Genomic DNA, 15,436 nt, shown 5'->3' with positions numbered 1-15,436 from the left:
TGTGTTTGTGACCACTGTGCCCACGGGTGAAACCTGAGCCACAGGTGTGTTTGAGGTGCAGTCACCGGTTGGGCCACAGAAAACAAAACAAAAAAGCCTGATGCCTTGTTGTAATCGCAGCCGTTCAGTTGGCGTCAGTGTTAGTGGTCAAATACAAAGAGATTACATTTTTGTCCCAAGTAATTTGATAAAGGTTCTAATTAGGAAGCTACATCGGTGGGTGGAAAACACCAAGATATGCGGAAATCGGAGCTGGTTCTTTGCAGCTGACCTGAAATTTTAGCTTCAACTTTTGTTGTGATCAACCAGCTGTAGCTGCTAAGCTCTGTGTAACAACAGAGTATGATGATGTAAAAAAAAACGTACATTGCATAACAAATGAATAAAATGAATAAAACAGTCTGTTTTATTACCCCCTGTTTATTAAATAGTCTAAAAAATAAAACTATGTTGTCTTTGGGATTTTCTAAGCAATAATTACAATAACAATAACTATAAAGGTTTAATAATTACAATAACACTTTGACGGTAAAGTAAAACTTAGCATTTTTGGGCCCAAATGCAGACACAGTTGGTAACCATGGATCAAACGGCTTTAATAAGGTGGGAAAGGATGAAGTGTTGGAGTGATGGCGAGGGAGAGAGGAAGTCAGGCAGACGGGTGGTTGGAATGACAGTGTGACAGGTGGCTGTATAGTTTGGCGTGGTCTTGCAGGTGAGTGGGTTTGTGGTGTTAGAACTGGCGTCCTAGGACACAGGAGACAGCAGGTGTAGCGAGGGGCCGGAGAAATAACATGAGGAATTACCTCAGCAGTATAAGAGGGTGGATGTGTCCCGCTGAGCTGGCAGAGCAATCTGGAGATGGAGTGGAGGGAGAGCCGGGGGTACCTGAGCTGAGCCCTATGAGGTGGTTGCAGACGGATTTAGAGATGAGCCCAGAAGCAAGGTGAGGTACACAGAGGGAGGGCAGGAGACAGGGAAAACACAGGGATACAGATGTGAAGCTGTTTTCAGACATGCACTGATCGTCGCAGATTCTCCATATTTTCTGCGGAGGAGGTGCATGTGTGAACGCAAATGTCCGAATTAGACGCTCCGGATTATCTGCGGACTTGCTCGGCCTGGCGTCCTTCTCTATTGTCCGTAGAAAGTGAAAGAGTGAAAAATCTGGACATAATCCAGATATCATATTCAAAGAGGTGATGGTGGAACCTTAATAACCTAAATTACTCCGCTGATAATGTGCTATATTTTGTATTTTTACTTTTAAGATTTGATAACCCTAATGTTAATGGAAGGATTCCTTCTATAATCCTTGGTTTGAATCATTTATTTGATGCTATAAAAAGCTGTTTGAATTAATGATTGACCGTTGAGACTGAGTCATGATTGGTCAGGAACAGTGGGACCTCAACACCACGGCTCCACCCCCCCCGATCGCAACTGAGCAGACTCTTGCTCCAAGCGACACTGTCGGCACAAGATGGCAGCGTTTGTATTTGGGATTATTTTTTGGCCAGATTGTGGAAAGAAGTGGACTCATGTCGTGAGTTTTATGCGAGTGCTAGCTTCACATGCTACCATGCTGGCTAATGCTACTGACACTGAGGTGCTGCAACCAATATTGTTAACGTAGCACATGACAAGTGTACCTGTATGTCCCTGGTTTGTGTAAAGTTAAGTGTTTGCCACCTTATATATTACAGGGCTTGACATTTTGAGTATCTAAAATGCTTTGACATTTACGACCTGATTCCGATCATCGCCTGACGGAAAACTATGTGGCAGCGAGAGATTTAATTATTACATGCACGCCACGATGTCTGTGCACGAATCAATGCAGTAAATCAAATGTGTGGACACATCATGTTCTTGCCTCGTTAAGTTTACAAGGACTGCGTTCTTCCATCTGACATGTTTAAGCATATATTCTTATAGGAGCACTTCATTTTGTGTTTGAAACTCAAAACAAAGGAGTTTAAAGCCCCCCCCCCCCCCACCCCCCCCCTGTGACCTCCGAGACAGAACAGAGCCGATCATGTTTCGGTGCTTTTCAATATCTCACTACGACGTCACATCATGACAGAGGAGGACAGTGAGACGGGGGGCCGAGCGAGAGAATGAGACAGCGTGACAGACGGCGGGAGGGGAAGGAGGGAGGAGAATCTTGCTGCGACAGCCTTTTCACCCTTTATGAATGACGTTTTTTTCTTCCCCCCCCTCAGCATTCCCCGGCCACTTCAAAGTGTCAATCTCAGCAGAGCGACTTGGCCTCCCTATTGTGTGAATCTTGAATATTCATCAGGGTCTTTCTTGTCCTCGAGGGGCTGGAGACTCAGCTGGGGATCTGCTGGGATCTCATGATGTATTGCTGTTATATGTAACTGGTGGATACGGATTGAGTCGGATGTCTCGTGTGAGCATGGGTTAATTTATGATGGATGGATGCTCTCCAGTAAATAACTTTTAGGCGCAACTTTTGGAACTCCTTCAAACTCCTTTTTCATTGTGCATCTAGAGTTTAAAAAAATCACGACATTATTAGCTTGTTAGATAAAGGTTTTTTCACAAAGCACTTTCCTAGCAATTTCTTGGCATATTGCCTAAACTATTTTTCAAGTACACATTTTGAGTAATTGCTGTTCTCCCCTTTGTATCTATCTATTAATTCCAGAAAGTCTCTCAATGTTTGTTGCATATCTCGAGAAGTGTTGATCATATCGGCTTCACACTTGGCATGTGTTTTGTTAAGGGCTCAATTTGTTGGATTTGGTGAGATTTCTCTAACGGCGGCGGCTCGGACTCAGCGACATAAGTGTCGATACTTTCACGACAACAGCGCGTTCACAGCAACGGCAACTGCTTCTCTAGTTTTGTGGTTCTGCCTCCTGAGTCAATCTTTCACTGAACTTTGAGCAGCAGCAGTTGTGCAGCTTCAGGGTTCTGTGGACTGAGTCCTGCAGACGGTCTGTAGTTACCGTGGCTCAATTACTGCAGAAAATTGCAACCAGCATCACTGAAGGCCGAGCAAACAGCTCATTCCAAACAGGCACCGTCTTCAATTCAACATCTTTGGGGTTTTGGTCTGTTGGAATCCGAGGATCACCTCAGGTTATTGTTATTGAGATTGATTAATCTGCTACCCTGACAAACTCATTATGAAAGTAATTCAAAAAATAAAAGTTGTAAGTTCTGCTCCTGGTACAAAATTTACTATGAAATCCTTTTCTTATAAATCAAAGAAGAGAGAAAAACAAACCCATGTGTTGCTGGATGATGAAGATGGTGGACCCCATTTGGGCGGGACAGCTGTGTTGCCACGGTAATCAACTGCTCTCCAGTATTCTGTGACAGCAGTTTTAACGCTGATCTGCCGAAAATCCTCCCAATTTCACAGAGCCCAGGGTCAGCTTGGCTCCGGCCGGAACATCGCTCACGATACGCATTCCTTCTCTGCCTGCACTTAATTTCCTCATCTGTGTTCAGTCGGGGGCTTTTTGTTTCACAGGTTAACGGTGATTTTTCACAGTCATCCGTCCCGCTCCTCTCGCTGTGCGATGAAAGCTGCATTTACTCCGTTTAAAGTCCCTCTGTGAAATAATAAACGTGGCTCGTTTTCATGGTGCATTGTAACACTACTGCGAGTATTAATGTAAGGTCTCAATTTCATAAGCAAAATCTTTGCTGCCTGAAATGGAGACAGATTATTGCAAACAATCAAGCTAATTGATCGCCGAGCGCCGGAGGGCAAAATGCAGGGGGGACACACAGTCTGCAAAACAAATTGAAAATGATCCCACAGCTAAACACGTCTCCACGTCGGCCTCCCAGTCCGTCCCCAATCAAAACTGAATGTTCACTGTGCCAAGAGGTCAACGCCTGAAGTGGAGCACCATGGATGATAATGAATATTGTACTGTTTCTCATTCTAGTTGCAACAAACATCGTGGTTCCACCTAATGACGGAGGCGCTGACGGAGCGTTTTTTTTCTCCGCATCAATCATCCTGTTCACGTGTGTGATGATAGATGAGGTTCTGCCCTTTAAATTCTAACTAAATAGAGGGAGGGGAAGAAGAAGAAGAAAAGAAGAAGAAGGGAAGTGAAGAGTTAATTCCACTGAGATCAGGTCTTCCAACCGGTCTGCCCCACTTTCAATCCCTTTATGCGGTGGAGTGACCCCCACCTACAGAGCCGCTCACTCGCCTGGACCCCCCCCCCCCCCCCCCCCCCTCCTCATCCGTGTGGGCTGAGCGGGCCGTCTGAGAATACGGGGAGGCTCCGTGCTGTGCGTTTGATGGAGCGCAGAAGGGTGTGTGAGGTGCACTGACCCGTTCACATCGCTCCCCATGCACTCGTGCTCCAGCAAGGGCCGACTTATTACGTGTAACACACGGCGCTGCACAAATCAGGAGTGACAGCTATAGGGCTGGCGGAGCACTGTAGGGGAGAAGTGGCTTCTGGGAGCTGCTGTTCCCACCCAGTCAGATTTTAACGGGGGGGACAGGTGTTGGGTGGAGAGGGCCCATTTGGCCTCGCGTTGTTTTTTTTGCCCTCCTCCGTCACCGCTTCAACACCACAGGAACTATTTCTCTATCTCTTACAAAACCTTACATGGGGACGACTGCAGAAATCCAGTCATCTCGGAGATGTTTATGATTTCTGTAGGTGCTGTAGTGGACCTGATGTAATCTGTCTAATAGCTCTGTTAATCCTCTTAACTTGTAACCCATATAAATCTTTCACCATCGGAATGTGTCCCTATTGTTATCAGTTTTTTTCTCCTCTCCTGTTGGTATTGCATGTTTTGCGTGTGTGTCTACGGGCTGGATTAGTGCGAAGTTGTAAAGTTGTGGTGGTGCCGGGAGGTGTGAGCTCTAATCACCTCTAATCACCTGACGTGCGATGGCCTGATCCCTGTTGTGTTTACACCCCTTTCACACACAGGCTCACATGAGGAGCTGAATGAGGTTCGGCCCATGTCTGAATCTTAATACCACACTCTTGGTTTCAGATTAATGCCCATGCAGTGTTTGCCATTCACACAACACCTGTGTCTGCAGCTGTAGTCCCACACACACTGTTTCAAGACAGGGTGGACATTTTGTATAGACTTTGATTTTTCCTGTGGTCGTGGTGGGGTAGAGGTTTTGTAGTTCAAGGAGGCTGGTTGTGAGTTTCTGCCTTATACTTACATCCTTGCAATAAATCTAAAGTATGTCGAATTTGTCCCCTTTTACAAAGTGGTGTTAAAACTGTCGGACCTCACACTTGTTTTACACTTGACCTATTTTCTTTTTCTTTTTTTGTGTGTGTTGTATATATTGTTGTGGATTAGGATTAACATTCCATGTAGCAAATAGAATGGTACTTAGAGCAGATACCTCCACCAAGGCCCAACAGTCCCCTCCAATTCAATCAAGCTGCACCAACTTGCCCCTATATTATATCATCTAAACATGCTGGATTTAAAAAATCAAGATCAATGAATTATTCCCTGAAAATGTAAAAAATAAATAAAAACCGATGAAAGCTTAACCTCCTTGGCAGAGGAGAGAATACAAAAAAAACACAGGTTGAATGCAATAACTTATTTTTTAAACAAATAAAAAAAAAAAACGAATATTTATTTTCAAATAGATGTCCACCAACAATGAATTTTCTTTGGTCTTTGGTGCATAACAAACAAAGTGAGAAGAAAAATAGGGATGGAAATAAAAGCAAGTATTGCAACACGGAGGAGAACTAAGAGCAATAGGTGAAAAAATACAATAAAATTAAATATATATATATGAAGAAAAATTATGCATATGTCACGTATGCCGAGCTTTTCACACCGAAGCTGAGCAGTGTTTGGACACACACACACACACACACACACACACACACACACACACACACACACACACACACACACACACACACACACACACACACACACACAAAACACGGTGTTGCTGAGCCAGGATGGATAACATGCATCGATTCGCTCATGCCAACCATTAACACACCTCTTGTTCTGTGTTTTGTTTGGTTCCTTCTCGCAGTGCATCATTCCACCCTGAGCGGGGACTTGCTCGGCCTTCGCAGGATTTCATACCAGATGGTCTCACCAGAGTAAATGTTCCTGTCCCCTGTAAGTTTATTCTCTTTAGATCTGATCGTGGTGTCTGAGTGTCCCTCTTGGCATGCTGTGTGTTTGTGTGCCTGTGGCAACAGTTCATAAGGCTTCCACACCTCATTCAACCCCTATACTCACACATCCATGGCCCTGGTTCACCCCCCCCCCCCCCCCCCCCCCCTTTATCGTCTATTCTGCTCTCTGTGTTTGAGTGATGTGAGAATCTGTAGTGTGTGTGCATGTGTGTGTGTGTGTGTGTGTGTGAGAGAAAGAGAGGGAGGCTGTGTGTGGATTCAGAGAGACTCAGCTGTTCCCTCTGTAGTGGAGCGGTCATAGAGAGGGCCGGACAAATAACACACTGAGAGGGCAACTGAGTAACACCCTCCTCCTCCCCCCTTCTCTTCCCCCCCCCCCCCCCCCCCCCCCCCCCCCCCTCTCCTTCTCCCTCCATGTCTGTCTCTCCCAGGCTGTCAGTGTGGAGTAGTGCTGGAGGCTGCGGGGCGGCTGTGTGCTGTGTGAAGTTCCTACGAGTGCAGTGGAGTGGCAGTCGCTGACAGAGACACACTTGTACAGAAGGAGGAGAGGACTGGCGCTCTTTTTTTCACAGGAGGATATATAGATATATGTATATATATATGTATATATATATAAATTAAAAAAGAAAAAACGCAGTCTCACCCCTTTGCTGCCCTGCACGGTTGCGTCGGTTGTGGCAGCACCTCTGGGATTGGAAGGAGGCGGGCTGCTGCTGCTGCTGCTGCTGCTGCTGGCGTGATGGTGGTGGTGGCGTGGTCGCCCCGGGAGCGGGCCTGGCAGGCTGTTCTCCTGGTGACTGGACTGGCATCTCTGAGCCGTGGGTCTGATGGTGAGTACCGTGCTGGACTCTGTGTGTTTGGATGCTTGTGCTGTCGCACTTCCTACATGTTCCAAGTCACTGTGGGACTGATGAAGCTGAGGCCTCCTTGTGATTGTTTGTCCTTTATTGGCTAAACTGTGTGAAATAATTCTGCAAGCAGCAAATTGAAGAGATTGAATCTGTTTCTTTTTTATTTTGGTATTGTGCTTAATAGATTTCTATAGTTATGCTTAAAGTTGGGAGACTGATAGTTTTTCTGACATTAGAATCAAGTCTTTCTGCATTTGTTGTTAGTAAGGTGACAGGTTGGTTTGCTCTTGCTGTGATGTTGTCTATTTCTTGCCCTGTGGTATTTATGATGAGCAAAACGCTATAATCACCTCCACAGGGGCCACCATGAGAACGGGCGTGCATTTATCTGCCCCGTCCTCTCCCTTCCCCAACTCCCCCGTGACACCCCCGCCAAACCCCTCCGCTCGTGTTTTGAATTGTTTGAAGATGTCCAAGATGGACAGCCAGTTGTCTTTTTACGATGAATGCCGACAGTGTCGCGGTGCCCCCCGTCAGGTTGTGACAGGCTGGGAGGGCCGGCGAGCTCCCAGCCTCACTGAAGATGACACTCGTGCATTTGTTGTTTCTGGTCAGAAAAAGTAGAGAGAGAGAGAGAGAGAGTTTGTTGATGGAATAATGTTGTCACTCTGCTTTTGGCTCTTTCTGTTGTTTCTATGTACACATATTTAAATGGCTCAATTGTCTTCACACTTCAATTTACCTGTTTACAAAATATTTATCATTATTTGTCTTATGCGATACCAAAGAGAATATCTTTTGGTACTGGACTCTTATTTTGTTGATTTCCCATCAGGCTTCTTTTTTTTTTTTTTTTACAATTTTGACACACTCACACACACAGTGAGTGTGTGGTGTGTATATACCTATTGGAAAATTTCAGCTAACACTTACTGGATTTCCCTTTAAATGATTAATGGCGTGTCAGTTCTTTAGGGACCTATCTGTGCTCTTCTAGTCTCCTCTTTGTATTCCTTCGTCAGAATGAACTCAGGGTGTGTGACGCACATTGTGATGTTCACAATGTGCGTCATGTGTGTTTGCATTTGATGTAGATTCATCAAACCTCTGGTAAAATGCAAAAAAGTTCTTACATCCAATTCTACACCAGAGTGAATTAAACAATGATCTGATTAGGAAAAAAGCCGCTAAATATAATCAACTTCACGCCGAAACACAAACCGCTTCAGATTTTAATCCGGCTACAAAGAAAATTCTTGACCGAAATTGTGTCAAAAGTAAAGAGCAGCTGTGAAATCCCTTCCTGACTGAGGGGCTCAGAGCTCGCTGCAACTTTCACACTCGGTCATGAAATACCTCGGCCGCTGGATGAATGTTTCCTCAGAGAATTTCCTTTACACGTATCTGTGCGGACTGAGCGAGGTGTTTAATTTCTCATCCAATATTAGTCCAGAGGGTTTGACCGTTTGGCAGGGCTGTGGGAAGATGGAGTGAAATTCAGACGGAGGAGTTTTTCGTTCTTCCAACTGTCTGACTCTGAGCTGACAAGAGGCCAAAGTCTCTGCTCGCTGCTGTCACTGCAGGACTGATGAATAGGAGGTGAGATGAAGCTGTGAGCGCTCTCGGACAGATTTCCTTCTACAAAGCCTTTTCAGCATTGTTGGAAAGGCTCAGTCAATAATTCAACCACCAGTTGCCTTTTCTGTTTCTTCTGCGATCTGATCTTTGAGAGGTCGCCCGCAATGAGGAAAACATGTGGGAGGTTGCTCGTAAATCTTAGTGGCCCGCTCGGTTTGCCACCTGTTTCGGGCTGGTGAGGTTCACAGGGAATAGATTGACCCACAGCCTTGTTCCTTTAGTCGCAGACCATTCAAAACAAATCAGTCAAGTTATAACAGTTACACCTTTTTTATTTATATATTGGTTATGGCTTATTTCCTCCATCAACCTTTTGGATTGGCTGTCTCATGTTTGTACCATAAAACCACAGAGTGACCCTGAAAACCCCACATGTCTGTGTCATAACAGCAACCAGTCCATAGAGAGTAATGAATCTTTTTAGGTTTCGTGAGAACAAGAGATGCCACCCCTATCTACTTATAATGAAAAAATGAATGATGTCAAATGTGGAGAATTCAGAGAACAATCATAAAACCGCCCCCCTGGTCTCTCCTAGACTTTCTGAGGGGTCGTTATCCAAGTGTTTTCATTCAGAGCAATCTCCAAATACCTGAAAATGTCAGTGTGTCTCTGTTGGAACGTTCAGAGGAGGTTCTGTCTTTATCAACAGCCGTTTCTTTTCTGGAGCTTCAGTTGAGCTAATACTATACTTCTAACGATCTTCTCTCGTATGAATTTGGGATAATTTTTATGTTCTTTAGAGGTTATTTTATTGGTACTTTAAATGAAATGTGTTTTATTTTATTAAGAACTTGTTTTTTGTTTTTAGATTATGGGAATAATTTAAGTTGAGCTTCAAATCTTTCAGATTTTAAAAGGAGATGTGACCTATTTGGGCTCCTCGTTGGTGGTTGATGTGATTAGCATTGTGTTTTATTTGATCTTTATTCAATCAGGCAGTCTCATCGAGATTTCAAATCTCTTTTTCAAAGGAGACCTGAGAACAGAGACATTCACAATCAGCAAAGTTGAAACAGTTATAAAATAAAAGCAACACAACAAGGAATTAATGCCTGAACCCAGCTCTGCCAACATTAGTGTGAGTGTAGGGGATCTGAGGTGATGTAGTTACTGGATTGTGTACGATAGTGACTAGTTTTAAATAAGAGAAGAGAAGTGATGTAGTTTGGAAGCTTCTACAGAGCTTTACAAAATAAGGTGACTGTTTCTTCTTGAGTGTAAATACCTCCATTATTATTCCTGGTTGTAAGAACCCTATTTATCCACACACTTCCAGTTGGCAGGAATACACAGAAAGAGTTTTGTACCTCACGCTCTTTGAACGACATCTGTGGAGTGTTGTGGAATAAGGGCAGGGTCGTGTGAGTGTGGTGTCGCAGCGGAGCAACGGTACAAAGCGGGCAGCGGTCCGGGCTCCTCCAGCCCTCTGTGCACTGCTTCCTGTCAGGATGTGGATACGGTTCCTCGACACAGAATTTGATCCCCAGGCAGATGTGCTGCTCCAGTGGTCAGGCCTGGGAGCGTTTGGCCCCGTGTGTCTGTGTGCGTTTGTGCAATAGTTGTGTTCGTGTGCACCGCATGAGTGCGTCTGCCTGGTGAGCTTTGGGAGATCAGAGGGAGAAATAAAGAGTCCGTAGAGGGCAAATGTCGTCTAGTTCAAGTATCAGCCTTCTGTGAAAAATGAAGGAAAGGTTCAATGTTTTAGGGAAATGAGCTCATGCGTTTCCTCGCTATGAGTTATTGTAGCTGAGAAGATTGAAAAATAATGTGTTTCTTAGTGAACTTACGAGAGGTGGTGGTAGGTGGAGTTTGTTGTGTTTGTTGTTGAAGCCATTATCTGCCGCTCATATTACAATACGAGAGTGGTATTGATCATCCCCTCGAAACCTTTTGCGAGAACGTGAATAAACGTCAAACTTATTCCTTTCACAATTTAAGTTTTTTTGTCGAGTGCAAGCGATTCTTAAACGTCTGCTCGTACGTTTCACAGAGACCTTGAATGACCTTGAGTCAAAACAGAAGCTCCAATCCTCCGAGTAACATCGGGACATATTATGCTCTCTCAACTATCTGTAATGGAGCCCTGCATTACTGTGTGGCTTGTGGCTTTTTTCCAGTAAATCCAGACCACATGCATTGATAGTGGAGCAGTGAGATGCATTGGTGGGAAATGTAGAGGGAAACAAAACAAAAAATCTCTCCCTGACAAGTGCAGATTTCAAGACCAAAGGAGTAAATAAGAGAAGATTGCATTTGTTGGAAAAAGAGGAAAAACACATGCACACATTCACACGGTGATCGAAAGCCTTGGTTTTATAGCACGCCAGCTTCTACACCTGTTGTGTGTCCGTCAGTGTGTGTATCAGAAGAAATGAACAGAGAATTATCCAGCTCTGCTTTCTGTAGAGTAATATCATGCATGTGTTGTAGTGTATTAAACGTGGATATAACACTTTCACGCATGAATCTCACATCTACAAATGTCCCTGAGAAGTGTATACTGTTTTTAATGGAAATCCAAGCCAATGGTTCAGAGAATTATCTTCCACAATCATTGTTTTCATTACTTCCCTTTCAAGACCATTCATTCCCAAGCTTCTCTGTGACATATCACAACACTACGAGTAAATCTCTGTACACAAAACCTTTTTCCTCTGTGATAGAAGTGTGCGTGTGTTACTCTCTGTTCTCGGCATTTCTCGATGTAAAGCAAACGTCGGGTTGTCTCCGTCTGCGTATGCGTCTGTCTGAGTTAGAGTATTTTGTTGTGGATATAGCAGCTCTCTGCTGTATTCGCACCCGTGTGTAACGTTTTCTCTGTGACAGTGGAGCTAGTTTTTCTCAGCACGGCCCTGGAGAACTGTGAGGAGCTGCAGAAGCAGGCCTTCCTCTGTGACTGTGGTGTGGTGTTTTGTTTTTGCTGCGGGTGGTGGGAGCCTCGGAGTGACCATCTCATTCCTCCAACAAAGAGGCGGCCTGGTCACGCCTGGCAAACGCGGAACAGGTTGTTGGAAGCGGAGGACCCGATGTCGGTGCGGCGATGGAGGAGCGAGCGAGGAATGCGCCCCTCAGACACATTCTTGCGCCCGTACATGTGCACATGTGCGAGTGGTTCGTGTGGCAGGGGCCTTTGAAGCATGTAGGGGGTTAAGAGGGATGATGGTGGGGTGGCAGGGTGGAGGAGGATGTATGGCCCCTCTGCAGGTTGGTTGTGACCCCTCCAGGGTCAGAGTGCACTCGGGAGACACCGGGGAAGATGTCTCCTTTGAGGGAGTGATTTATCACGGCCACCTGGAGAAACTTATCTCCCTTCTCTCTCATGTCTGCCCGTGATAAAGAGTCTGTGTGAACGTCTCGGCTCAGAGATTAAATAGTGTGAAATCAGGGCTTGTGAAACAACTGTGTTAATCGGAACATTTTAAACAACTTTTTTTTTTCCAGTTTGATGGAAATGAAATCCCCCTGTCAACATTTCTCTCTAATCTCATTACTGGTAACAGCAGTAATTCTATCTTGCATTGATTTCCATTTATCTCCTGATGGAAAAATAAAAGCCATTATTATAACAGTGTTTTTATTGATCGCCTGCGTCTTTCCAGTGAAGAACAACTTTAGTTACATTCAAGGGAGGCTTCCCACACATCTGTGCCCTGAAATGCCCAACACTTGACTCATCACTGTCTGCTGTGGTGTGACCAGCTACTGTCAAACATCTCCTCTCCCTCTTCCTCCCTTTTGCTGATGGGGACAAGCTCCGCAAGTTCAGTAAAAAGTTTTGTTAATGTAACTTTTAAGTGTGTGTGTGTGTGTTTGTAGTATTGTGTCAGCGTGTAATACACTGATTCTCAGTGTGTGTGTGTGTGTGTGTGTGTGTGTGTGTGTGTGTGTGTGTGTGTGTGTTATAGGTTGAGGAGCAGCCTGTGGAATGTGTGGGGGATGCAGATCAGATTTCGGGGTGACCTTGAGTGTGCCCTGTAGCTGACACAGCAAGTCTGTTTGGTGTGTGTGTGTGTGTTTGTGTAAGTTAGACAAAGAGACAGGAAAAACAAAGTGTGTACAATAATACATACATGTGTGTGACAGATAATGGACTTGTGTGATGTATTTATAATGATAAAAAGGTTTTTTCTTATATCCCCACATTATTAATTGAGGTCTACTGGTTGTATTAGGTCTTTTTGGTTCTTATCAATGCGGTGAAGAAAAACACAGATCTGTTAGAACTTAACGAACACAGATGGCCTTTCCCTCAAGACTCCTGCTAACTTTACATCCTTCGGCCTCTTTAATAGTCTGTTGGACACAGTGAGTCTGTAGTCGACCTGCTTTTATAAACCAAGCATGACAAACTCAATCCACACACACACTTAGTTTTCTCTGACTACAGCACAGTCTTGATGTCAGAGAGGGAAAACCACAAACTGCGCATTCACAACACAATTCATCCACAGACATTTTAAAAATTGTTTTAGTTATTGTACAAAGTTGTGTACATCATTGGTACTGTACGTGAAAGTTGGGCACTGAGCAAATAAACCAAAAAGTAAATAAATAAAACTCTCTTTCATCCTTTTAATACTATCGTAAACCTGCTGTTTAGAGGATATAATCAATCTTTTCTTCATCTAATTCTGGCTATAAATATTTTTTGGGGTTGTAGTTTTATGTTATAATAGATACAATTATTTTACTCCAACAAAGTTTCTTTTGTAGTTGTAGTTTGAGTTTAAAACCAGCGTGCCGTCTCCACTGCTCTACAAACGTGTGACACTTTCACCAATCTTTGCGTTGGAGGTAGATATTAAATATGTGTCATGTGTCGATTGTGAAAGATTTGTCGACCACAGTTTGTGGTGTAACCATATCACTTTTTTATTTCCTCCACCAAAGGAGGTGGTGTTTTTGCCAGCATTTGTTTGTTTGACCATTCGCGGCACACTGCATCAGGTTGGAACCTATCAAAATGTTGGTGCAAATCCACATCAGAGGATGGATGCAGGATTTGGGGAGTTTTAATTTCACTTTCTTTAACTTTGTGAGAAATGGGCATTTTTCTACATTTTCCTTGATTTCTCAGAGAATTATTCATTGATCTTAATGAAATCAGGCATGTTTAGGTGACTGTGAGTGTTCACAATCTAAAAGTTGTTCTAGGTTGATTTTTTAATATAGCTGTCAATTAAATTAGTTCACATTGGAAGACGAAGGCAGTACTTCTGACAGATTTTAGTGTTCAGTGTGACGTCTCTATGAGGCTGCAGCTCATACGCCCGGTCCTCTCCTGCTCTGATCCCTGAAGCTGGACCCTCTGTCTCCTCACATCAGGTTTTTCTCTTACGCTTCTCTCTTCTCTCCGAGCTGACCTGCATCTGTCTTCTTTGCTCACTCGCTGCCTTTGAAAAAGAAAAACCAAACAGAGCCGAGCTGATTCGGACGGAGTGTATCTGAGAGACTGACGAGTTCATGTAACATTCCTGCCTTGTGTTTTTTTAGGCACACTTGCAGAGCAGATGTGATAGACGAACCAAGGCCGCTGTGAGGGAGGATCAGAACACCTCCACAAACTTCCCCTCTGACAGAGACAGTCGTAGATTAGGCTGGAAGGACACGGAGTACCACTTAAAGAATAGCCAGTCTGTGTTCAACACCTTTGATTCAGCCTTTTGATCGCAGCTGGAGATTTGGGTGTGTTCCTTTTTCCAATGGCTAGTTGCATAAACAGCTTAGGTCCACTTGTAAATGCTATAATGAAACCCCAAACTTGCCTTTTTATATGATAAAGGATATGATTTCAGTGATTTGTGTATTTCTACCTCAACGCTGCTGTAAACAAACGCCAGCCTGAAAAACAAGAGAATCTCACAGCCAGGGTTTGTTGTGATGTCACAAACCTAAGAAACCAATCCTGTCAGCTTGTGGGTGGGGCCCCCTGCAGGTGGAGCTGTGAGAGTGACATTTTAGCCATTTTAAGGCCACGAGGGGAATTTTCTTCATGATAAACCTTGTGAATATGTTATGGTGGTTGTGGCACAGGAGATAGAGCGGGTTGTTCACTAACCAGAAGGTCAGCGGTTGGATCCCTGTCTGGAAAGTGTTGCACGTATAGTTGTACTTTATGAAAGAGTGGCAGAACTGTACTGTGAAGCACTTCGAGTGGTTGTTAAGACTAGATAAGTGCTAAATAAATATGGACCATTATCCACTTTAGGGGGTGTAAAAGCTGCTGGAGTGGGACTTTAAAGTCTTGGTTAAAGTTGCGTGGGATCGTCACGGTCATGCAGTAAGAAAATGGCTCGGTCAGTTGTCCACTTGTTATTGTAATATAGGGAGCAGAGGAAGAAAGGAAGAGAGATGGAATGGGAATCAGACAGATGGGGAGAGGAAGACGTCCATCTCATGTGGCACAACACTGTTCAGCTATATCTGACCACAGAGGCCTTCAGGGACGAGCTGCTGTCAGATCAGATTTTATTCCCTACTGGTAACACAGTGTGAACCTTCAGTCACTTCATGATGAATGTTTTAAAATCCCATCTGATGTCTACTTACACAGCGGCTTCTGAATCAAAATATACTGTAATTTTACTATTCTGGAAGATAAACAATGTACTTGATCAAAACTGGATCAGATTTTTACATGAAATCCATTTATGAATGTGTTTTGGTTAATTTCCCTGTTTATTTACTTGACTGTAATAACATAAACTGTTGTCCGCCTTTTTTCCCCCTCAAACTCCACATTCAATTCAGTCACATTAACTACAAAATTAAAGTAATAACTACAAAATA

The 15,436-nt window shown here is 44.0% G+C and overlaps 1 protein-coding gene across 4 annotated transcripts in view; it reads left to right on the top strand.

Moving 5' to 3' along the window:
* The window catches only part of bmpr1bb (bone morphogenetic protein receptor, type IBb), a 48,313-nt gene that overhangs the window by 24,623 nt on the left and 8,254 nt on the right, over positions 1-15,436 (top strand). For 2 of the 4 annotated variants that reach the window (XM_034601964.1, XM_034601966.1), the window contains exons 4-5: positions 6,047-6,135; positions 6,587-6,985. The exons of 1 other annotated variant lie outside the window; for it this stretch is intronic. In XM_034601964.1, the coding sequence (XP_034457855.1) occupies positions 6,895-6,985 (91 nt within the window). In that variant the 5' untranslated portion in view covers positions 6,047-6,135; positions 6,587-6,894. Of the gene's footprint in view, positions 1-6,046; positions 6,140-6,586; positions 6,986-15,436 lie in introns of all 4 variants that reach the window. One more of the 4 variants, XM_034601965.1, reaches the window with a different exon arrangement.

Source organism: Hippoglossus hippoglossus, chromosome 12 (assembly GCF_009819705.1).
Source record: "Hippoglossus hippoglossus isolate fHipHip1 chromosome 12, fHipHip1.pri, whole genome shotgun sequence".
Classification (NCBI taxonomy): Eukaryota; Metazoa; Chordata; class Actinopteri; order Pleuronectiformes; family Pleuronectidae; genus Hippoglossus; species Hippoglossus hippoglossus.
Note: the sequence above shows the minus strand (reverse complement) of the source record. Positions and strands in the feature narration are given on the sequence as shown.